This window comes from Schistocerca piceifrons, chromosome 3 (genome assembly GCF_021461385.2).
Source record: "Schistocerca piceifrons isolate TAMUIC-IGC-003096 chromosome 3, iqSchPice1.1, whole genome shotgun sequence".
Taxonomy (NCBI): Eukaryota; Metazoa; Arthropoda; class Insecta; order Orthoptera; family Acrididae; genus Schistocerca; species Schistocerca piceifrons.
The window spans coordinates 322661465-322687498 of record NC_060140.1 but is presented as its reverse complement, the minus strand read 5'-3'; the positions used below and the strand labels follow the sequence as shown (position 1 = coordinate 322687498).

The following is a 26034-nucleotide window of genomic DNA, read 5'->3' as shown; positions in this document are numbered from 1 at the left end:
TTTTCTTTTCATACTGAAGAGTGCTTATATGAATATCACACATTTCTGGGTAGGCGGCAGTAAAATATTTGTGGAATAATACCCTCAGATGTTAATGCATTAATAATATGGAATCTAATCTACTGTCTTCAGTTTCATCACCACACTGAGCTATTAGACTGAATGGAAACTTGGATCCGTTCATTGGCTCTACAGAAGGCACAGAATCTACCTGAGGGAATCATTGGGGGCTTCACACATTGCCTTTCTTACAGATGGAGATCAATGGTAGACCTTTAGTAGGTTATGAACGTCAATTGAAAGAGTACACACAACTTCTACAGAAACAGATGGCAGTCCTAACAGTCAAGGGGCATGAAAGGGAAGCAGTGGCTGAAAAGCGAATGAGATGAGTTGTAGCCTATCCCTGATGTTATTCCATCTGTACATTGACCAAGCAGTAAAGGAAACCAAAGAAAAATGAGGAGGCAGTTTTGAGGTTCAGGGAGCACAGATAAAAACTTTGAGGTTCACTGATCACATTATAGTTCTGTCAGAGACAGCAAAGGACTTGGAAGAGCAACTGAACAGGATATAAGATGAATAACACAACCCAAACAAGGGTAACAGAATATACAGTAATACCCTGATTTAACACTACCCCACATTAAGCAAATACAGAGCTATGTAATTTATCTGCCTTAGCACCATACAGTTCTATTCCATCACTCCGCCCACACAGTGTTAAGCGTATATCAGGATCAGACAGGTTTTGTGTGGAATAATTTTATCTACAGAGCTTGCTTGATTGATAGATTCTAACTACATCATCCAAACGAAGCAGTACTGACTCATTTGCATCAAGCAAGAAAATAAAATCGTTATCTTTGGATTTCAAATTTAATATTATCAAAGATTTTGATTCAAAAATTAAAATTTATGAATTGGCGAAGAAGTTTGATCTACCGGAATCAACAGTCAGAACAATTACGAAAAGTAAAGGAAAAATTTTTGAAGCTGTGAAAAATGCTCAGTTTTTGAATTCAAGTATCATTCGTAAATGTCATGGGATTATTGCCCATATGGAAATAATGTTCAAACTATGGTGTGATAATCACATGAGAGTGAAAAATTAAACTGTTGAGCAGAACATGGTGTGCTCTCAATGTAAGCTGATTTTAAAGAGACTGAGAGAAGCAGCTGGGAAGGTGGGCAAAGATAAAATGTTTAAAGCTAGTAATGGTTGATTTAGCCAATTCAAAAGTCAACTTAATTGACACAGCATTGCAGAAAGTGGAGAGGCAACAAGTGCTTATAAAGAGATGTGTCACTCTAACCAAAGAAACTCAAAGCATTGATAGAATAAGGAGGCTATACCAGAAATACAAGAACGTGGTCTGTTCTTGAAGAAGATGTCTGAAAGAAATCTTATTGCAAATGAAGAGAAAACCTTTCCAGATTTTAAAGCTGCCAAAGATTGATTGAGAGTGATACTTGGCATGAATGAAGCTGGTGATTGTAAACTAAAACTTCTCTTAGTTTATTGCTCAGAAAATTCAAGAGCTTTAAAAAATACATCTAAAACTGGGTTGCCCATGACTTGGAAGTTGAATGCTAAAGCTTGGGTGGCAGCTTTCCTTTTTGAGGATGTGTTTGGTCATCACTTCATATCTGAAGTCGCATGTTATTTCCAATTAAAACAAATCAAATTTAAAATGATGCTATTAATCAACAACACACTAGGTCATCCTCCTGTTACTCTAATTTCAACTGACATATGAAAGTTATATTTTTGCCATTGAATATAGCCAGGCTCACTTCAACAGACTGACCAGGGAGTCCTTAACGTATCTAAAGCTTACTACACAAAATGATTGTTTGTGCATCTACATGAAGCTTTGTGGCAAAACAACGAGCTCTCTGTTAAAGACATTTGGAAGAAATTCAATGTTTTGGATGCTGTGAGAATTATTCGACCATCTTAGAATGAAATTTCACAAAAATTTTAAGTGGCGTCTTGAAAAACTGTGTCCATTTTTTTCACAACTGAAAACCAAGATGAATCAGCACCAGATCTGGTTCATATTGATAATGTGATTAAAGAAATGGTCAACCTTCCCAGATAAATTTAGAGTTCAGATCAGAAGAGAATAGAATCTTTTGAAATGTGATGCTGTAGAAGAATGCCGAGTATTAGATGAGGAAATCACAGGACTGATGAGGAAGTACAAAACAGAACTGGGGAGAAAAGAAATTTGTGGTGTAACTTAACTAAAAAAAGGGATCAGTTGATAGGACACATTCTGAGACAACAAGGACTCATCAGTTTACTATTGGAGGGAAGGGTGGAGGACTAATAATTGTGGAGGGAAGCAGGTTCAAATGGATGTAGTTTGCAGCAGTTATTGGGAGACAAAGAGCACTGGACAGAATAGCATAGAGAGCTGTATTAAACCAGTCCTCAAACTGAAGACCACAACAACAACAACAACAACAACAACAAGGCAGGTTTTGGGCACCAATCAAAAGCAAAGAAAAATACTTGACATTCACGGTGGTGTAAGTTTTGGAGGTGGTGGCAACTTCTCATTCTCCATGTCGCATGATACCCCGGGGGATCAAAACTACTGTTAGCTGCTAAACTTGCAACATTTGCTAATCTTCCTATTAAACCTACAACTGATGGGCTAACTGATCAATAGTTCAGCCTGAGCAGTAAAGGTGAGCAATCACTGCCATTGCACACTCTTGAGCTTGGATTGACAGAGAGCTGAAAAGGCATGCTCGCGCTGTGGCATTGGTGCAAAGCAAATTGTCATGTCATTCTTACAACACTAGTGTATGTCGGATGTTTGCACCACATCATGGGCAGATGAGGCAGATGGGAGAAAACTGACAGAGTGGAAGTGCCTTCCATCATGCAACTCAGTGAGTTTGTTGTTCAGCAGACGACAGAAGATAGCCACACACATTTCCCTCATCCATATATTCAATGCAGAGGTACAGGATGGACAGATCATATGACAAGATAGCCAGTTGCAGCAAGCACAAAAGTTGGCATCTAGTCTGTTGACTCCAATGCTTGATGCTAGGACTGAACAACAGGCAGTGAGTTTGGCTGACTACTGGGCACTCAAGAGTGCTGTGGTCACCCACATCGTAGAGGTGCCCATGAAGAAGATGACAACATTAAAGCAGGAAGAGAAGGCAACCACAGCACTCCTCATGGGGCTGCCTTGGATTTATGACGATATGGGCAGTCCAGTAAAGGTCATTAGTGCTGGCTTCCAGGATGAAGCAATCAAGTTGCATAATCGAACAAACAAGAAGAGGCCGCCATTGTTTGTCATCAATGCGTCCAACAGCAGTGACATCTTCAAATCATGAAGCTTCTGGCTTTCCTGTGAAGATGGAAGCTCTCCTACCAGGTCTTGACCATAAGCCCCAGTATTTAAGGTGCCAACAAGGACACATTACCAAGCACTGGCACAATGTCACAAATGGGTCAAGTGCTCAGGCGAGCACAACTGCAGTGCCTGCAGCCATGACAAAGGAGAGACACTAATGTGTACCTGCTGTGGTGATCCCCATGTTGCCAACTGGTGAGGCTGTCCAGGTTTCAGGGACTGCAACCATCTCAGTAAAACTTGAAGCTAGTGCAACAGGAAGAAAAGTGTGAGGGTGGGAGACACTGCCTGTGACTGAGAAGAGGCACTAGTGGGATGATGACATGCACACCATGCTGCACCATATCATGGGTGGGCAACTGTGGACTTCAAAGCTGGCGTGGTAGCAGAGATCACAGCATTCTGAGCCACCTCAGCTGCTGAGATGGAGGTAGCATCCCACCAGCTGCGGTAACAATGTGCTACTCCTTCGCATGACTTCTGAGCTGCAACAAAAGGAGAGGAGCCTCCCTCTGTCACTTTCCCAGAGCAGAAGGAAAGGAAACACACCACCAGGCAGCAGACACCTATCTTTGTCTTCATTGGCCGGCCACTCAGACTGATGGAGAAGACAACATTGACCACCACAGATGCCGCAAGATGGGTGGCTGACACTGTGGCCAATATCCAGTGGAAGCAGCACGGCAAGATAGAAGGTATCTGTGAGGAAATCTTCTAAAACACTGCACAGTTGCCCTTGGCACCTGAGCTCACCTTGGAGAAGATAGAGCAGAAGCAGAAGTAGTGCCCAAAGAGCTGGATGGCACAGCTGACAGTGAAGCTTCACAAGCAGAGCTTCCCCATCAGCAAAGCACTGGATGATAAAGAGGTGGCTGCAGCCCTTGACATGGGTAATAGGGATGATGCCGGGGAAGAAGCTACAGCTGCAGCCAACCTGGGACTGCTGCTGTGCCCAGTCAGCATTGACAGAGTGCAGCAGAGGGGGCTGTGCAACAGCACATGGCACTGCCGCTCAATTGGAAATGACCTCTTTATGGCTAACAGATGGCTATCATAATGACATGAAACAGCATGTTACCCACTACTAACCTATCTACACTTGCACGATCCATTACAGATAGCAAGCAAGTACGCTGCTGCTCTTACTAATTGACCTGACCTTCCTCTGCATGTACTTATCTGTGTACTCTGTTATGTTTAGTAAGCAGAGGCAAACAAGGGGTGTGCTGGCTTCTGCACCCCATAACAGGGAGTCAGTTCTCGATGGTAAGAATGCTCACTGTACCCTGCTAAAAATTTCTTAAGGATTGGCATTTCAGCAGGAGCACATGGAGGTGCAGAACAGAGTTGCCACATCCCACTTCAAATACACATAATCTTACATTTCATTTAAATCACTCAAACTCACAACTGTTCGATGTACATAGATGGAATTGGCATCAGTGTGTTCCAACAGAGCTCCACTATCTTCCCATTTTAGTTTCAGTTATGGTAACAGATTATTGAAATTGTAGATGGACAGTGTACTAAAGTGCATTTACTGATGACTTTACAGTTTTTCAACATGTGTAAAGCTTTTGTTATTGAAATTAAATTGGATTGGGCTGTTTTGGGGAAGGAGACCAGACAGCGAGGTCATCGGTCTCATCGGATTAGGGAAGGATGGGGAAGGAAGTCGGCCATGCCCTTTCAAAGGAACCATCCCGGCACTTGCCTGGAGCGATTTAGGGAAATCATGGAAAACCTAAATCAGGATGACCGGACGTGGGACTGAACCGTCGTCCTCCCGAATGCGAGTCCAGTGTCTAACCATTCATTCAGTAACACATCATGTTCCATAAACACCATTATTGTGGTGAGCATTCTGGGATGATGAACAAGTTAAGTTATGCATTAACAGGCAGATGCAGCCATTGTAGGCTACTTCCTTAAAGTATACTAATGAAAAATTATTACCAGTGCTAGTCTGCTGTCACTGGTAATTATGCAAATTATTTCTAGATTACTTTATATATATTTTAGGAGTAAACAGTTACTTTGGAAAAAAATTGACATTGATACTTCTCTCATAATGTTTAGCTGCTGGTTTTATCAAATATTTGAAATATAGCATTTATGTAACTTAACAGATTATGATAAGCTGTCTATAATGTGGAAAAGTACAGATCTTTTAATTGTGAACATTGGAGATGAACAGAATTTACATACTAGAGGTGAAATATTCTGAAAATCTGTAGATGCGGCTAATGAGCTCTTCTTCTACTTTGCTTTTGAATATCCAGTGATTTTCAATTTCCTGCCCAATGTCTGTCCACAACCAGTAATAGACTTGTTCCCCATAATGTAAAACTCATTTCTAAACACCAGACAGCAAAGCTTTGTGCATATGGAAATTAGTACTACTTCCAGTATTGTGACTGTGAATTGCAGTGTTAATCCTAAATGCATTTTTGTTGTTAATCACAAATACCACTGGGAAGTTTATGTACTGGCAGATAAGTGTAAGACTATCTAGGTCACTGAAGATGTGTCTGTAAGATGTTTGGTAATCAACTCTATACAATAAGAGACATGGCTTTGGTTGGAAAAGCAGATTCCTCAACGAGTGTACTGAAGTGGCCACAGAGTTGGTATGAGTAAAAAGAGTCAAGTGAGAAGGCAGTGATTAAAGGCATGGGGCTCACTGGGAGAGTGATGCCTACCTTCAAGTTCTCTATGGTTTCCCAGAAGTGATCAAGGCAATTGACCTGACGCGATGGTCCTCAAAGCAGATTTCCCGCCCAGTTCTTCTCCTCTCTGAGATGTTGAAACAATCTTGTTTCCTTTAACTAAGCAGCATAACTGTGAATTCATTGATGCCACCACATGCAGTGGGCACGGTTCTGTTTACTGGTCAGCCTGATCAATCTTGAGTTGTCTGTAGCCAGTCTACATATACGAGGCACATCCAGAAACTAAGTTTCCCTCAGATCGTGAACAGAAACAAGACACAATTTAATTGGAAGATTTATTGGAACACATACAGGAAGTGTTGAGCTAGTTTTCAACATATTCACATCAGAATTCAGGCATCTGTGGTACAGCGGGATCAACTTCTGTATCGCTATGTCTTAGAACTCTGCTGCCTGGGGTTGGAACCACTGTGTGACAATTATCGCTGCCTCTCTAAAAATGCTGACTCTGGCATTCTGTAACAGACTGAAATCACTGGAAGCAAAGTCCAGGTTGCAGGATGAATGCAGTAGCTCTGTTGTCCATCAAGCTGCATGGCGCTGAGCGTTATCGTACAGTAAGACAACACCAGCACTAATGCCTGTCACACACTGCATGTAGTAGAGGCTTTAGTAAAGCATGCTTTCCAATCAGGAACCACACACAGCACACAGCCAAGGAGCAGGGCAGGACAATAGCTGGGCAGCCCTCAGTCCCCTTGTCCAAGTTGCACAGTCTTTCCTCTATCTGCCAGTGCCTACGCATCCTCTTGGTAGCCATTGATTCACCACAGTAGCTAACAGGCTGACTTCTCTGTGTGAACCCAAGGCACACAAGCTGATTTGCAATCACTCTCAAATGACTGAAAAGAAACTATTCATTTTAAAAAATTTGATTGTCACACATCTCATAGCTTAGTTTGTTGGCTTCGTGACAAACTGTGTTTCATTTCATTAATGGTCATAGTAATTGTGATATTTCAAGATCATATAAATTACTAGAAGAAATTCTCAAAGTTTGCATTGAAAAATAGGCGTCCCTATGAATTTGTGTTTGTTGCATGTTAGGTGATATGTAGCTAAAAATATTGAAATATTGTTTAAACTTAGAAGGATACCACTATCTGTCTCCAGTCTCGAGAACATTGATTGTATGTAAAGTGCTCTGTCCTGAAAGGCCATACCAGTGAAAAAGCCAGAATGAAATATTCATAAATCAATCATATCTCAAAAGGTTTCAGATACTGAAACAAGATTTTGGCAAATGATAGAACACAAAGCGATGCATGTTTTGACATATAATTAATATGTGAAACTTTGATACCTGTGGCAATACTCAAGCAAGTACAGATTTTTCAATGAAATAATAAACAAGAAACTGGAAGGAGGTGGCAGAGGAATTACATTACAACTACTGTGAGTTTTACTTATTATTTGATTTATTTATTTACTTTATAAGCATCTTCACAATAAACATTAATAGTTATGATATTAAGTTTTCACTTAAGTTTGCATACTGCCACTGAATGCAACCTTCTTGTGAACTAAAACACTTATTATATCTTTCTCTTGTAAGAAAAGCTTCACTCGTGTTTCTACACCTATTTGGAGCTGGCGACAGAAGCTGGTTAGTACTCAGGCTGTTTAAATGCTCAATATGCCAAATGCACACTCCACAGTTTGATGAGCATGAGAAAGTTGGTAGCTAAAAACTTTATTTTTGTCGTTAGTAGTTACTCTGCATTTAGGGTAAGGATACATTAAGTTTTTTTAAGAACAGAAATGCCTCATCACCTATGAAAATGCAAAAGGCTCCCAAGTCATGAATCAGTCGGAATTCAATCTATCTGCATAGACAAAATTTGCAGTTGACACTGCAGGATTCTCTGTGCTTCCAAGTCCTGAGCCACTATTGCCTTTAACATGTCTCTCCTGCTGGCAGTGTGTGCTGATCTAGAGAGACTCTGTTGCTCTACCAGGCCTCTGCTGCGTGCAGTGTATGGCAGGCCTATGGATCCTACATGGCTCGTTTTGAATTGCGTGTTGCAACTTCCACATTTTTTCATAGTAACACTCTGCATTTACTGTCTCACCTTTGGTCAGGAATTTGAGGAGGAGAACTCTATCTGTAGCAGTATACTGAGCACAACACTTTTTGTGCTGACACAGTCTGCTTGAATTTAGTTTTGTAGGCAGAGATACTGTGACACCAACACAATAAGTACTGCTTGGTTTCTGGGGTATTGCGTTCTGCACACGTCTCATTACCTGTGAAGATCCAGTGCAGTAATTAATTGCTGTTGTCATGGTGTAGCTGCAGAAAAGTCAATGGTGCCCCCCATGCACTTTGCTTTGTGTTCTGGAGCCAACCGATCCAGCAGACACCTGGTGCACAATTTCCAGGACATGGGTTCCGTGACAATTTCATGCTACAAGAAGGGAGGCATCTGTGGGAACTGACTGCAGTGTACCAAGGTTTCAAAGTGATGATTCTCCATAAAGCGTTCCTGCACAATCTCCACAAGGTCATCTGTAATGGTTGCTGGCCTGTCACTTACTTCATTATGAACATTTTGGCAAAATGCTGCAAAGTCTCTGCGCCAGCAATACACCATCTGTTTACACATGATGTTAGGCCTATAGGCCTGGCACAGCTGGTGACAATTTTCAGTTGTTCTGGGCATTCAAAAACTTTATCACTGACTGCATTCACACAAACTGGGAGCCAGAATGCAAGCCTCCATTTTCAACCAATGCTATGAAGCTACTAAGAGACCTCGGGAAGTTCTGCTAGAGTAATGATGTGGCATGGTGCATACACTATCATACACATGCAGTCTCTTTGCACAACATATAATATGCTAGCTGTGGGAGTGGGAAACTTACTTTACGGAGGTGTGCTTCATACCTAATGGAGAATAACTCACTCATTGAATAATATCATCCTGCAAAATCTTTTACACTTCATCCTGTGGAACCATCATACCTGAATGCTGAAACTTAATCAAACAGATTCAAAAATTTTCCCACAATCTATGATAGCTACACAACTCCCAAAAAAGAATAACATAACACGTGCATTCTGGAAAAATGGTAAATTTGAGTGATTGCGTTTGATTTTTAATATTCTCACAATACTATTTTTAATTATCTGTACATATTTTCCATTCTCAATCTTAAACACAGTTTCCAGCTGGAAGTGATAAGCATTTAGTAACATAAAAAAAGAAGTGCCCAAGATAAGTGGCTGACTGATTAGTTATAAGTCATGACACTAGTGCAATTTCCCTGCAACTTGGGAACTTCATTATCAGGGTATCTCCTAATATGGTGCTCTCATTTAGTTCTCCCCATTTTGTGAGCTGGGTGAGTGGCATATATGATGGACATCATGAAAATGTGTTGATGTCAAATCTATGCAAAGTTAAATATTACTAGATATTAAAAGATTCCATAAGCAAAATAATTTCAAGTAAAAAAAATGTGTGAAAATGAACTATGATGAAATTAGAACAGAATATGAGGACATCTGAATTATTTATTATAGCCTCAGATATGGACTGTGAAGTGGCTTTTGAGTGTGTTATGTAAAGTGTAGGTGTTTTCCAATTTCTTCTATCAGAAGAAATGTCCAGATACTTAACAATTTGTAGGGAAAGGAACATGCAATAAATAAACAAATTTCAAGTAAACTTAAAAGGTTTGTATTTCATTTTCAATCAATATTCTGCATGAATGTAAAAAAATAGTTTAGATTTGAATCATAGAGACATTTCTCTGCTTTAACAAATATTTAAAGTTAATTCCATAACATAAATACTAACAAACAGTCTGCTGAGCAACATATTGTAACAATAATGTAATAGTTTAAATGTTTTTATTACATTACAAGAATTACAAACTACTGTGTTCACAGCCATCATACATTTATATTTTTCTGTATGAGCAGTAACAATGTTATATTATAAATTACTACAGATTAGATATTATTCCAAATGATTAAAATGGTAGGTAAAGGCAAACATAAAAAGTTAAAATTTTGTTCAAAGCTATTATACACATAATTCAAACAAACATGTTTATTCTCCTGCTACAGATTGACTGCAATTTCACAATAAAAATATGTAAGATACTTCTCCAAGTGCCCAGGCGTGCATAATGTGCCAACATCAAACCTAGTAGTAGTCAGAGCTGCAACAATCTTGCAAAAATGAAAAACACTTACTCCAACAGCAATAGGACTAGTGTCTAGGCAGCAAGCACTGCTAGTAAGACTACAGGTCACTGAACCAGGCATGGATGACAAGATCACACATTGATTTATTCAACATGAAACTGAAATTGCCATCTTGCCTGTACAAACAGAAATTTATTTTCTATTAATCAGTCTCAAAAACATCAACCATAAAAAAATCCAAACCATAAAAAGATATACTGGTAGAAATAAATGTACTGTTAACTAACCATTTTTTTAAACCAGTTAAGAGGAAAAAAAAATCTCCTTGAGGGTGTAATTGTTCACTGTGGGATGTGAGGCAATTATAAATTATTACTTACCAGACACATCTCCAATCACATATCCAATCCATTAAAATAATTTTTAAAATATAAGTCACTGGCAATATGTAAAAGTTACATATGTTGCTGTTTCCTGGTTAGTTTAATTGCTCTTAGAGGTGAATGGAGACTAGAATGGGTAACTTATCTTTACACAACTTAAACGACTGCAGGTAGTTTAAGTCCTGACTGATTATGAATCCACATAGTGGAGACAGAGAACTGACAAATGGCTGTCTCAATACTTCACAAAAATTGCCTAGAACAAATCAACAAAATTTTAGCATAAGAGGATGCCATGCTACTCTTAACACTATCATTTCCTCTGACAATTTGTATGGGTTCCCGTTACAGGATATTTCAGAGGGAATTAATTTACAGGAGTGATTACGAATGTGGTCACAGGAGGTAGAGTCCTATCAGTAGACACACAATTTATGTATTTTTTGGGAAGGAGACAAGATCAGTAATGGATAACCTCAGGAAACAGCTGATGTCTTTAACGTGCAATAGAATTTTGTGGGCAACAAACTGATGTGTCAATCAGCCAGCCTTGTCATGTATTTGATAGGGAATTTAATACTTGCAACAAAAGGAATAGCTGAGGAAAAACAATTTGTTAAGAATCTTTGGATTCAAATGTGAAATTTTGGAACATGTTTTCAGAATAATCTGCAGATTTTAATTGTAAGGGACCTATCACAGACTGTACTATTTACATTGTTGCACAGCTGCACTAGACTACACCTGTTGCGGAGATTACAGTCACGTTATATTTTTGAAGAAATGGACGTTCACGATTCAGTGTCACGATGTCAGGAGTATTCTGAAGTAATATGAGTAAGGAAGAATAATTATTGTTTAACACCCCTGTGACAATAAGGTCATCAGAGACTGAGCTCTAATTGAGGTTAGGGAAGGATAAGGTGGAAAATGGAGCGCATCCTTTTCTAAGGAACCACCTTAGCATTGGATTAAGCAATTTATGAAAAGCATAGAAAATGTACAGCTAGCAGGCCGGATAGGGATTTGAACTGCCATCCTTCAGTTGAGGCTCTAGTATCTTACCACTGCATAACATCACTCTGCCTCAAGTGAGGAAGAACAATGAAATGTAACCAAATGTGCATTCAGAGAATGTGATTTTCCCTAACTCAAAGTTCTGCAATTTTACTGTGTAAATATCTCCTCTGCCTCCTGTCTTAAGTCTTCAATGAGCACAATTTCACTTTTTAAGTTTTGTAACGTATTACATTCCAAGTTATATAACAAGTAGAAATATTTCTGTTTCTGAGTCCGAAAAGAATTGGTGAATTTTAATACACTGTTTTCTATATCACTGAATGTGGTATTGCCATCTGGTCTGTCACCTATTCAGGGAGTATTACTTAGTTTTCATTAAAATGATCACACCTATCACATTTTGTAACACTTGTGAAATGCCACAACAAGTTACTTAGCAGCCTTTTACATTAGGGGGTTTCTTTTTCATTGAAACACGAATACATCTCACACTGTGTGTGAAGAGACAGACAGAAGTGACATAGTTGACATGATGGAATAAAAAGTTAATACTGAACAAGTCACTTAGAAAGTAAGGCCAGAAGACAGACAAGTACTGAAGATATCCTTCCTCATTTAAATTTTCAAGCTTGAAATTCAGTCTTCTCTTCTACCTCATGTGGTTCCAACATTACTTTTTCAGTTACGCTGAGACAAAATTGATTTTTTAAATCTCACTAATTTTATGAATTAGTGAAATGTAATAAAGTTACTGAAATTTCTTGCTTATATGAGCTTACAATATCTGACAAATGAGAAAAATACAACACTGTGAGAAGGACTGACAACACAGAGAAAGTACCTCCCATTGTTTTCTTATACTCTTATTTTATCCCCAAAACACAATTCCTAACAATACTGTGTTAAACAATGTGGATGAACAAGGGTAATAAAAGCTGAAACGAAAGTCAAATAAGTATAGAAATAAAAATAGATGGTAACCCTTAATAGAACTATACTCCTCTATCTTTCTTCGAAATATTGCCTTTTATCTCCTGACCAAGGACACTAAAATATTCGATGGTTATTCCACCAAAACACACACACACACACACACACACACACACACACACACACACACACACACACAACACAACACAACACACACACAACACAACACAACACGTATTATGTAAGAATCTTTTGATAATAGAAACAAAAATGCAATGCACACAAAGGGAATTCTCTCTCTCTCTTTCTGGTTTCCTTTTTCCTGTCAACAGTACCACACTTTCTCTTCTTAAGTTAAGTGTTTGATGCTGACTTTACAGTACACAGTTGACTTCTTGTGAAATGCAATCATAAAAGTAATTCATTCATAAGCAGCCTGTACACTGAACATCTACAAATGCTGCATAGTTGTTTTTAAGTTTTTTTTAGTTTCAATCATTTAAACAAAAAATGAAACAATAATTAGGAATTTTTATGTAAGAACACATAAGGTAGTACACTAATACAGACAAGCCCCACTAAAAACATTTGGTGAGGAAAGAAAGTGCAACAAAATCCCTATATTATGGCAAATGAAATGATGACTCATAAGCTGTAGACATTTGCAGCATTTCACATTTTACACATAATTGATCCATTCACTCAAATCATCAGCACTGGCAACTAAATGACAATGATATTTTTTTAAATTCTGAAGGAAAATTCCACAGTGCATTTGAGATTACAAATAATGTACATCAAGTAAACTAAATTACTCTGAGCATTACTTATAACTTTGGGGGAATCAGTGTCACCATAATATACAAATGCTCTGAAAACAATTTTAAAGTGTGTACAGAAAAGAAATCCAAGGATTGTCCATGTATATTCATGACCATAATGTGATTACACATTGTACAGCAAAATACAGAAGTTACAATGAGTAATACTGTAAAGTAACAGTGGATATTGTTTGTGCACATATTAAAATGTTCTCGAAGGGGGAACAGATAACATTCAAGGGGCGCAGAGAAACCTCAGAATGAAAAATAAGTTTGTATACATTCTTGATGCTAGTACATAAACGAAAACAATCAACTGTTTGTAACATCTCATAATAAGGATAAAAAATGCTTGCCACTTTGGTTTGTTGTAGCATACCAGCTTAATCCAGACAACAGTTGGCTTTTCTGGTGGATGCCACCCTCCCTACAAAACTCACTATGGAGTTGTACAGCGTGCATTAAAAATAAGTACAACAAACACCTTAAGAAATTGCTTTTAGTTATCAGAATCAGTTAAAATAATTATGCTTTTTGTATCAACCAAATGACAGGCAAGAATATTGGCACTTTTTTGCACTTGAAAATACCTGTGAATCTGTTCCAAGAAAGAAACATCAAAACTAAGATAAAATTAAAACATGTAGCAGATACTTACAGATATGAATCAACATTCTGAAATCACAAAACGTAAAGGAAATTCATGTTATCCAAAATGAAGTATGCAACAGAGTTACATATAGGCTTATTACTTCCAAATATGAAAATGTTTCTAGATGTCACTCCAAAACAAACAGATACACACAACAGTTTATACTATTATCAAATTCACACATGAGAGACTGTGTGTCTTCTTTTCTTTTAATTGTTGTTAATGATCATGAAAATATAGAATTACTAAGCAGTCGTAAAAGGTTATTTTTATGTTAAGCCGCCAGAGTATAAATCATCTGTTAAAAATAATATCTGCTGCACTAATGTGCATTAAAAATTTAAATGCAAACTGGATTTGTGCATAGTATCAGAAGGGACAGCAAATGTTTCTTTTTCACTGTAAGTGTGACAGTTTAAAAGGTGAAGAAGATTTCACAGTGAGAAAGAATGGTCCTTCCTGCCTAGACAAGAAGGTGGCTGGAATAATATTGTATGTGCCAGCAGGAACATCTTGTAAGTCAAGCACCACAAATCCCGATCTGGAGGGGGAAAAAAAAAACATTGTCAGCACTCTAATACAGAATTCTACACAAGATGATTACTATCTACCTTGAAAACAACTCATAAACGACATATAATAATTAATTATACACATTGGCTTTTGAAAACGATGGCTAGGTATATACATTCTTACATTTCAACCCAATTTTTGCTATATGTTTATGACTTTATTATGATCAGTCAACAAATTGTGTAACAATATCCGAATGGAACATGAAATAAATGTTATAATACATTCAAAATTAATATTACTTGATTGTCTTTGAGTTTATTAACAACTTATCTTCTCTCTTCAGTAAAAGAAGCCACATTTATCGTATATTTTATACCTACTTCTTAAATTTAATTTAATTTAATTTTAGATTAGATTGGATATACTTTTATTCCATAGATTCATACTAAGGAGAGCCTCAGTAATGTAAAACATAACAAAGAAATAAAAATGTTAAACAAAGAAAGAGATGAAATTATTACTTCCACAGACTTTAAGTGAAATGGTCCTCGTGATTAGGGAATAAGTTAAAAATATTAAACATGTTTTCATTTATGAAACAATACCATACTTGTCACAAACATGTAAATGTAGCAAAGCATCACTAGACAACAAGCAATTTACAACACTTATTTACATAGATTCCATTACTGTGTAGAAAATGTGAATAAGTCAGAGTCTGTGCAACATATTATTTGATATTATCAATCTACTCATAAAATAATATGTTACACAGAATCATAAATGAGAATCAGCACTGTGGGGGTAGAACCTCCTAGCTCCCATAGGGGAGAAGACAAGGGTACAAAAGTGTTCTCAACCTTTGACTCGTATGTTGCTGTGCAAAACAGGCATGTTGTGTGGCTAGTACTGATATGCTTTGCAGGGGCTACACAGGCAGAGCAGACAGAAGGGCAGGAGGAGATGGATAATTAAACACGGGGAGGATGAGATGTCATGGAGAGAGGGAGGAGGAGATCGACAGAGGCTGGGGAGGAGGAGACTGGCAGAAAAGGAGGGGAGGAGCAGGGTATGGACACAGAGAGGGAAAAGAGTCAAACAGAGAGAGAAGAGGGTGGAAGAGATGGACGGAGAGATGGGGAGGAGGACATGGACAGACAGAATGAAGATAAGACAATCATAGAGAGGGAAGAGTGAGATGGAGAGATTGGAATGAATAAAACTCCCCATCTCCTGCACAGAGAGACAGAGTGAGGATGAGATAAACAGAGGGTGAGTGGAGGAGGAGATATGTGCAATATATGTGTTGAACACGTACGCAGGCCAAGATACAGGGGAAAGGCTAGTATACAAGAGTAGTTTGCTAAGTATGGTAATAGCCTAATGATCCTCCAGCTTTTTCATCCCACCATAAAAATAGTTTCTGTCAAACATTGCAAAATACTCATTGATAGCCACTATCACTTCCTCATTTGATAAAATTTCTGCCCAGAAAGATAAAGTATCAATTTAGGAAACAGGAAGAGTTCACTTGGGGCTGAGCCTCATGAATACGTGGGTGAGGAACCAATTCAATGCCCTACTCATGTGCTTTCATCATTGTTACCTATGATATCTGGGATGGTGCATTATCCTGGTAAAAGAGCACTTTTTGTATGTCAACCTTGATCTTTTTCCAGCTAACACAAGTTTCAAACAATCCAACAACAAAGCATAACATGGTCCAACCACACTATGGTCCGTGTTCCGTAAGACGGTAATTCTGCGCATGGAGGCAGAGCAGAAAGAGAGCATGTGGGGATGAGAATGGTGCATGCAAGGCAGCAGAGAGTGGGCAAACAAAGTCCACACTGCCAAACTGAGCTGCTGCGGACAACAGTCAGGCTCATTTGTCTACTATCCATCGTATTATACATTCAAATCTATGAGGGGAATAGGAAATATTAAAACCAATTTCGATCAATCATCATGAGAGAAATATTAATTCACGTCTTGACGGTGTTGCATCCATTGCTACACGGATTTACTCTGTGTGACACTGGAAGGCGAGAACAGCTGACACAGCTTAGTGAATATGTGAAGAACATTTTTTTCAAAATGACGATTGTCCAATGACATGATCATTGAAACTGCTTGCAGTAATTATTATTTATTGTGATTTGACCTGTGTTATAAGTAAAAATTTAATAAACAACAAAATTAACTTCAAGCAGAAATCAAAATCATTATATTTGCTTGACAACTGCTTCTACTCAATAGAATTTTTTAAAATGTGTAAGGTTTATGTATATGTGTGTGCGTGTGTGTGTGAAAAAATTAACCATCGTCTGTGAATAACTCTAGGGAATGTTGACCCATAACATCAAAAATCACCGATATCTTGACAAGTAACAGTTACTGTCATTTCAAGGCCTTATCCAGTTCATGCCTTGAAAATGATAGGGGTTTACAGATGGAAATATGAGGCTTCTGACGAATTTATCCAGTTGCATTCTCACATGTTGAGTGTACAGCATGGTAAGAGAAGCTTAACTTGGGTGATACAATGAGCATTATAAATAATTAAAAGAATACAAAGTCTTAATCAAAAAGGCTACGAAGTTCTCATTATTATGTATGCAACTGATATGTTGACAAACACCTTTGGCAAGTCATGAGTCTTTAAAACTAAGATATATTATTACTTTGTTCCAAAGTCTGCATCATAATTACCATCATCACTTCTATCTGAGTTTGTTTCCAAACAATCTGATTGTAAATTTATGATGATAGGATCAAGGCTTACATCTATCATCATTTCCCTGTCAAATTCTTTTTCTGAAGCTTTTCAGCATGCCGCACAGACTGTGTCCGTGCACAAGCGATTCAGTAGGTTTTATCTTGAATGTTTTGTTTTTTCTCCAACATAGCCTTAACCCTTTGCCCAAATTAATTCCATGGGGCTAAACTGACAGTGACACATGGGAAACCGCAAAACTGTGTGACCCCATTTACGTGCGAGGAAGTCAAGTTTGTACGTTCTGTTGACTTGTATAAATTAAAGAGCTGAATGAGAACGGCACGAGTCTGGTTCATACTATACTTAATATTTTTATTTCTGAGCCAGGGAAAAATATGTGTTTTTCTGGTGTTTGTACCTGCTGTTTTGTCATCAATAGCTGAATTATAACTGTCATTGACCAACTTCGAAGCAGGGTATGACAAGAATTGTGAATCATGTCACAAAACTGACAGTGTTCATATCCGAATAGTAGTCACTGCTGTTTTTCTTACACATAAGTACAAGTTTATTTTCAGAAACAAAACCAGAAAAAGTCAGCAAGCAGAATTATTATCCAAGAACCTATTTCTATGAGAACTTTAAAACCGCCAGTACCATCACTCATTTTCCAGCAGATCTTCCTGGAATGATTCCAATTGACCCAAGTTTCATCAAGGTAATACACTGTTGAGCTACCTCGTTCTCTTGTATCGTGAATCTTTATATGGCATGTAGTTCGTGCTGCACCTATGTCACTTCTTTGAACTAAAAACTCTCTTGTATCTGGAACCAATGTCTTTTAAAATTCATTACATTGATGAAGAGCTTACCGCTACAGCCAATTTTCTCCTGTATAGCGGTAACACGTTTTTGTGATATTGGGCATTCATCATTCACATGGAGCACTTTAAAACATCATTGTTAAAACATCCATTTGTGTAACAGGTTGCTTGCGATTTTGGTGCTTTCCAGGCGATATGAAACCAAATTTTTCTATAGTTCCTAAAGCTATGACACTTTTGTTTATGATTCTCTTCACAGTTCTCTTGCTGACACTACACGGTTCCAGAGTCCACTCTTATGTCTTCAAATGTCAACAGCAGGAGACCTGCTTTCAAATTCACATTTGAAAAAGTTATAAACTCAGTAAATAATACCCCTCGCCTGCTTGTTAAGCACTTCAGTTTATTGCCATCACCTGACCTTTTTTTAATTGTCCTTAAACATTTACAGACACACATTCACAACTATACTGCTGCAAGAAAAAAAAAAGAAAAAACAAAACTGACAGTTGAACGAATAACTTGGTTGTCGTGAGGTACGGCAACAGTGCAGCACGCAGGTGAGAGATTCTCACTCTCTAGCAATAAATCGCTGCTAGCTGTTCGGAAAGAGAATGAATATTATTGGCTGCCAGTGGCTAGAGGAGGGGGACGCACAGAAAAGCTGAAAATTGGGCTGCCTTCCTACATGATGCAAACTTAGCTATCTATGATGGTTATTTCTTGGGAAACCTAAAAATAGCATTGGCCCTCACCTTAACAGCTGACAAAATGGCCTTTACTTTCTTCTGAGCACTTTCACTAGCCTTTGTAGATTGATTTGACTGCTGTCTTGGCTCTGGTGTGTAATGATGAGTCCAGATTTCATCAACAGCCACAAATCAGCACAAAAAGTCTTGGAGATTGTGATTAAACATCACCAGGCATATTGTTGAAATGTTGTAACAGAAGCGCTTTTGATTGACTGTGAAATTGTGGCACCCACCTCACACACAGCTTCTTCACGGGTAGTTCTCCGTGCAGGATATTATGCCCTCACTCAGTTAGGTTGCCTACAGTGTCAACAATCTCACCAATTTTCATTCAGCAATCTCGCATTACTGTATCATGGGTTATGCAATGGTTTCCTTTGTGGTGGTATCAATTGGACAGCTGGGCCCCATTTAAATTCATTAATCCAAAAGTAAATGGTCTCAGGGATGCTACATAGTCCACATGAACTTTATCCATATCTCTTTTGATTTGTGCAGCAGTCCAACCCTTCAAATGAAAATGTTTAATAACAAAATGAAACTCAGTTTTCTCCGTTTTCAATCGCAGGAGACACATGGAACAATTCAGATGGCCACTGAGAATGAAATGTATGCTGTACGTTATTGAAATTCTTTATATGATTCTTGGAATAATCACAAGCTTACCAACCAGAAAGCACAACAAAAATTTCCATTGTTTAATGGAAATTTACCAGACTTATCAAACCACCCTCCTATATATAAAATAGGGTGTGTGTGTGTGTGTGTGAGACCAGTATCTACTAAATCACTGCGTCGACTTCAACCGCATTTCGTACACATCTGCTTGCTACATAAGAATCAGCATTACGAGGGTTAGAACCTCCTAGCTCCTATAGGAGAAGACATAAGGATGAAAAGGTTTTTCAGCTCCTGACGTGTAGGCTGCCCTGCATGACAGGCAAGTTTTGCCACTAGTATTGTCATGTGTTGCAGGGGTTATATGTGCATATGAGCATGGCTGAACAGAGAGAGGGGGCAGGAGGAGATGGTTTGTGTAAGGCAGAGGGACAAGAGGGACAAGATGGACAGAGAAAGGTGGGGGAGGAGATGGCACAGAAATGGGGAGGAAGAAATGGACACACATAGAGGAGGGAGTAGGATATGGACATGGAGAGTGTGGGGAGAAGGAGATTATCTGTTAAAAGAGGCAGGAGGAGATGGACAGAGAGAGGTGGAGGAGGAGGAGGAGGAGGAGGAGGAGGAGGAGTTGGTCAGAGAGAGGGGGAAGAGGGGATGGACAGAGGGGGGGAGGGAAAAATTGTTGCATAGAGGGCAGGGGGGGGGGGGGGAGGAGGAGGAGACAGAGAATAGATGGCCAGGAAGATTGATGTGAAGGAGACGTACGGGCACACAGTACACAAATTAAATGGACCCTGGACACATACCATGGTGAAAGGCTCCCCAATAGTCGTTACAGTATAAGGAAAGTTCTCACAGTTGGGTATGCTTCAGACAGCTTTCTACTGCAATGCACTATCGACTACAAAATCAACATGACAGCAATCAACACAGCACAACTGCGTCCAGCTGGTATTGTGTGTGTGTGTGCGTGTGTGTGTGCGTGTGCGTGTGCGTGTGCGTGTGCGTGTGCGTGTGTGTGTGTGTGTGTGTGTGTGTGTGTGTGTGTGGGGGGGGGGGGGGGGGGGCCACACGCGTGTGTGTGTGCATGTGCATGTTTGTGTGTAAGCACACCCTGCGTGCGGGCTCTAGCTTGAGAAAAGATTTACTCCAAAAGCTAGCAAGTTTTCTTTCTTTTTTGTGTGTGTCTCTCACCTTTACTTCTAAAGTATTTACTTTCTAGCAGAACTTCCCCACTACACTTAAAGATGATATTATCATCATTGATTTACAACATGATTTTGCAATTACATCATGTACTAGTATATCATAATTGAAGAAGAGTGATGGGGCAGTGCACCATCTGAAAGCAAACTCAAACAATACAGAAAATCACTAAACAGGTTTAGTGAACGATACCATCACTTAGATGATTTACTGTAGTATGCACATCATTGGCAAGGACAGTAAAATTTGTTTTAACATGCTGCTGAAATTTTTGTATTTATATTTATTTTAAAGGGACTGACAAACAGTGTTAAATGAATCTAAAAAAACTCAGAATATCAATAAATTTACAGATGAGCCCCCGAAATGTTTTCTTCTTTTTCACTCTGCAAATATCACTCAAGAAAACTACTGAGGCTTACATAGCAAAAATTTAATAGCTTGAAGGTTTTGAGAACTGGAAGTTTTGTGCTCAAGCACCTGGGTACACATCTTATCTGCTTCAATTCCGTGTGTTAGCCAACTCCCGATTTTCAATAAACCTCAGATAAATCTCTCCTTATATCATTTATCACTCTGTTAAAATAATATCCACAACCATGAAAAAAAGCCACTACTATGATCAAGGCTGTAGATCATATTTTGGGAGGGAAGAATATTACAGCTTAGTGTATGATTGATTTTTAAGTCATTTAACATGGAGAATTAGCTCATTGGGAGGAATAGGGAGAAAAGAATCAGCCACAGTTTTAGCAAAGGAACCATTCCAAAGTTGACCTGAAGAGGTAACAGAAAACCTAAATCCTTACGAACAGGTGAAACTTTTAACATCAGTACTTCAGAATGTAAGCCCAGCATTTATAATTACTGGATAATCCCACTTGCTGCATCCTTCATGTATGGAATAATGCAAGGAGAATGTTATGGAGAAACCTCTTACATCCTTAGGTTTACGAAAATTATTCATGGAGATGCATCTACTCCTTATGGCAGTTTTCTTGACCACTAAAGATTTTTCCCAGATCTATTATTAAAGTGCAGCAGTGTCAGGAATGGAGGAGAAATGTGGAAGGCAAGATTTCCCACAGAGACAAAAATTGTGAACTAAACAACATTGTTTGCTGCACTTTTAGTTCTTATGATTGGAGCACAATCTATACTATAATAAGACTGGAGAACATTTACCTATTGCACTTGTTTTTGCAGCACCATCAATCTGCATAGTTAACTTGCATAAATGCACACAATAATAGGCCTGTGTGACACATTAATGAAATGGCATACTATGAATGAATAACATCTATATAAAAGGAATTATGGACCATCACACACATAACTGTGAATACTTTGAATTATGTGGGGTACAATGAACATAAGGAAAATAATTATAAGATAAGGTTAGCAATGGGCTGAAGTCTTGTAACTGGAAATGTATTGACATAATGATAGGTAAAACTTGAGTATCACTCCATGACTTGATCGCAGATAACTGCATTTTGCCGGTGGTCCACTTCCAGTTGTGTCATATATACAATTCTCATACTGACAATGTGTTTTACCTTACTATTATATCCCTCCTTTTCATTCCAAACTTTGGAAAGATTCTCCTCTTAACAATGCATGACTAGTGGCTTCCTGTAGCTGAGAGCCAGTCTTAGATGTGAGCCTGGATGGTTCAAGTTTCTTTGTACTGTTACTATACAAAGCTTCACTGATCTAAATATAGTACTCAAATAAACACTGTACTATAATGACAAAGCCATACAAAAAAATTGGTGACAGCTGCACATATTTGCCAACCACTGCCCATATCTTGTAAATGTTGGCCTACATTCCTTGAAGACTTAATGTACGAAGTGTGTTCAAAAAGTAGGGTGACTATATTTATATGAAAAATATTTATTTATTTATTTAACACTTGTGCCAATGCTTCTTCCAATCTTCGAAACACTTCTTATAAGCAGTTTTCAGTAGAGCGTTGAGAACTTCCAGCGATGCAGTTTTTATTTCCCCAGTCATTGAAAATCTTCATCCTTTCATAGGTCTCTTCCGTTCTGGGAACAGGAGAAAGTTGCAGGGGGCCCAATCTGGTGAATTTGGTGGCTGAGGCATGATTGTCATGTTGGTTTTTGCCAAAAAATCTCTCACAGGCAACAATGAATGAGCATGTGCACTGTCGTGATGCAAAAGCCATGACTTGGTTTTCCACAATTCCACACTTTTTTTGCATATTAGTTCTTGCAAGCGGTGAATAACGTCAAGGTAATATTGATCGTACAACCTTGAGGCAAAAATTCATGATGCACTACGCCACAGTAATTGGGGAAGAAGAAACAAGAAAAAAAAAAAAAAAGAAAGAAAGAAAAAAAACAATCAGTGAGCAAAGCTTTGACATTTGATCGAACATGGCATGCTTTCTCCGGTCTTGGTTCTTCGTGATGTTTCCATTGGGATGATTGGGCTTTTATTTCGACACCATAATAGTGAACCAATGTTTCCTCACCAGTTATAACCCTTTTGAGCAAATCAGGATCATCACTGAGTCATGCGATGCTCATGCAACGGTTCTTGTGATCAAATCTGAGACCTTTGGGAATGAACTTGGCAGACACACATCTCATGCCCAAAACATCCGAAAAAATTGCATGACATGAGCCGACCGATATGCCACCACCCTCAGCAACTTCTCTTATGGTAATTTGATGATTTTCCAAAACAATTTTCTTCACAGCTTCGACCTTATCATCTGTTGTTGATGTGCTACGGTGTCCAGACCGAAGTTCATCATTGGCATCTTCTCGGCCATCTTGGAAAAAGCTTGTACCACTTGCAAACTTTTTTTTTTTTTTTTTTTTTTTTTTTTTTTTTTTTTTTTTTTTTTTTTTTTTTTACTTACATCAGACTCACCATATGCTGTCAACATTTCAAGTGTTTTAGAGCATTTATTTCCATTTTTCACACAAAATTTGTTGCAAATTCTTTGCTCCATTTTTTTATAATAATCAAAAATCTCCAAGCACACTAAAATAAGTCTAACGTTTCTACCTGTTAAAAACAAACAAAGTAAGCTGTACACTTGAAACAGTGAAAATATGTTTGGGACAGGCATACCGACATAAAAAAAGATCAATAATCAAATGTACGTTGCCCGCACTATTTGAAAAGTCACCTTACTTTTTCAACAGCCTTCATAAGCACAGTAACAAGGATTATGGCTCACTGAATTAAGTAATACCCACAGCATAAAGTAAGTAATAAATACATAATTACAAAAATACAAGGGCAATTTGAATAAGTATTAGTCTGGCAGGGAGATGGCATTGTAAAGTAATGAAATTTTGTTATGTCACTACATGTTGCATTATAATAAAAAGTACTGACTTAATCTTGGAAAAAAAAAAAAAAAATCTTAATATGACTTTTTTGTTTAAATTGATAAAATTTAATACCAAGACACCAAAACATTCTTTCTTTCAGCCATTTTATTGTCAATATAAATTTGCAAAAATTGATAATCATTTACAAGAAATGTCACATCTTCATTTTTACAGTTAAGAAATGGGCTGTTGAATTCAATATGTCCCTTTTTCTCTTTAATAGAAAAGAACATCAAAACATAAATCACAGAAAAAAGTATCGAGAAAAGTGTACCATGTGGTACTGCAAGACAAGCAGTTGAATATGTACAAAATAGCTGACTCCACAAGCATCCTGCAAGGAAGAGCATAGTAACTTTTATATGAGGAATTATCTATGATAAACCTGAGAAAGAGGGTACTGCATCTGTTGTGCGTTGGCCAACAGCAAATGCAAAAATAAAGTTCTCTGCAATGTTTAGAACATTTTAAAAAGAATCCAAACTACATTTTGCACCAATATTTTTATTGTCAATAATATGTGGATCCTCTGTTTCACATTGGAACTAAAGAGCAATAGGCAGCGACGTACAAACCAGATTCAGACAATGTCTTCTGGAAAAACCTTTTTCAGATCAATCTATATCTACATCTACATCTACACTCTGCAAACCACTATGAGATGCATTGTACCAGTTATTAGTGTTTCTTCTTGATCCATTCACATGTGGAGCACAGGAAGAATGATTGTTTGAACACCTCTGTAGATGCAGTAATTATTCTAATCTTTTCCTCATGATCCCTATGTGAACGATACATAGGGGGATGCAGTATATGCCCAGACTAATCATATAAAGCTGGTTCTTGAAACTTTGGTAAATAGACTTTCCCGGGATAGTTTACGTCTGCCTTTACGAGTCTTCCAGTTTAGTTTCTTCAGTATCTCTGTGACACTCTCCCACGGATTACACAAACCTGTCACCATTCATGCTGACCTTATGTGTATATGTTCAATATCCCCTTTTAGTCCTATCTGGTATAGGTGCAACACACTTAAGCAATATTCTCGGATGAGTTGCATGAGTGATCTGTAAGCAATCTCTTTTGTACACTGATTCTCTCCCCAGTATTCTACCATAAAGGGTAGTCTACCACCTGCTTTACCCACGGCTGAACCTATGTGATCATTCCATTTCATATATCCTACAAAGTGTTACACCCACGTATTTGTATGAGTTGGCCAATTCCAACAGTGACTCACTGATATTGTAGTTATACAATACTACATTTTTTCATTTTATGAAGTGCAAAATTTTACATTTATGAACATTTAGAGCAAGTTGCCGATCTTTGCACCACTTTGAAATCTTATTCAGATCTGACTGAATATTTATGCAGCTACTTTCAGACGGTACTTCGTTATGGATAACTGTGTCATCTGCAAAAAGTCTGAAGCTACAATTAACATTGTCTATAAGGTCAGTAATACACAACATGAATAGCAAGGGTCCGAACACACCTCTCTGGGGCACACCCAAAGTTACTTCTAAATCTGACAATGGCTCTCCATCCCAGATAACACGTAGTGCCCTCCCTACCAAAAAGTCCTCAATCCAGTCACAAATATCACTTGATACCCCATATGATCATAATTTCAACAATAAGCATGTGATCATACTTTCAGCAGTAAGTGTAGGTGTAGTCCTGAGTGAACTGCTTTTCAGAAATCAACGAACATTTCATCTACTCGGTTGTCTTGACCCAAAGCTTTCAGTATGTCATTTGAGATAAGGTCAAGATGGGTTTCACGTGATCATGGCTTCCAAATTCCTTGCTGGTTGGCATTGAGGTCACTCTGTTCAAGACACCTCATTATGTTTCGGCTCATAATATGTTCTAAGATTCTACAACAAATCGATGTCGAGGATATAGGATGGTAGTTTTGTGGATCACTGCTCTG

At 38.2% G+C, this 26034-nt stretch overlaps 1 protein-coding gene across 1 annotated transcript in view; it reads right to left on the bottom strand.

The window, feature by feature from the left end:
• Nucleotides 1-9785: 9785 nt before the first annotated feature.
• Nucleotides 9786-26034, bottom strand: part of LOC124788283 (calpain-7-like) — a 94724-nt gene continuing 78475 nt past the window's right edge. Inside the window, exon 12 of the mRNA XM_047255512.1 lies at nucleotides 9786-14621. Coding sequence (XP_047111468.1) covers nucleotides 14477-14621 — 145 coding nt within the window. The 3' untranslated portion in view covers nucleotides 9786-14476. The remainder of the gene's footprint in view (nucleotides 14622-26034) is intronic.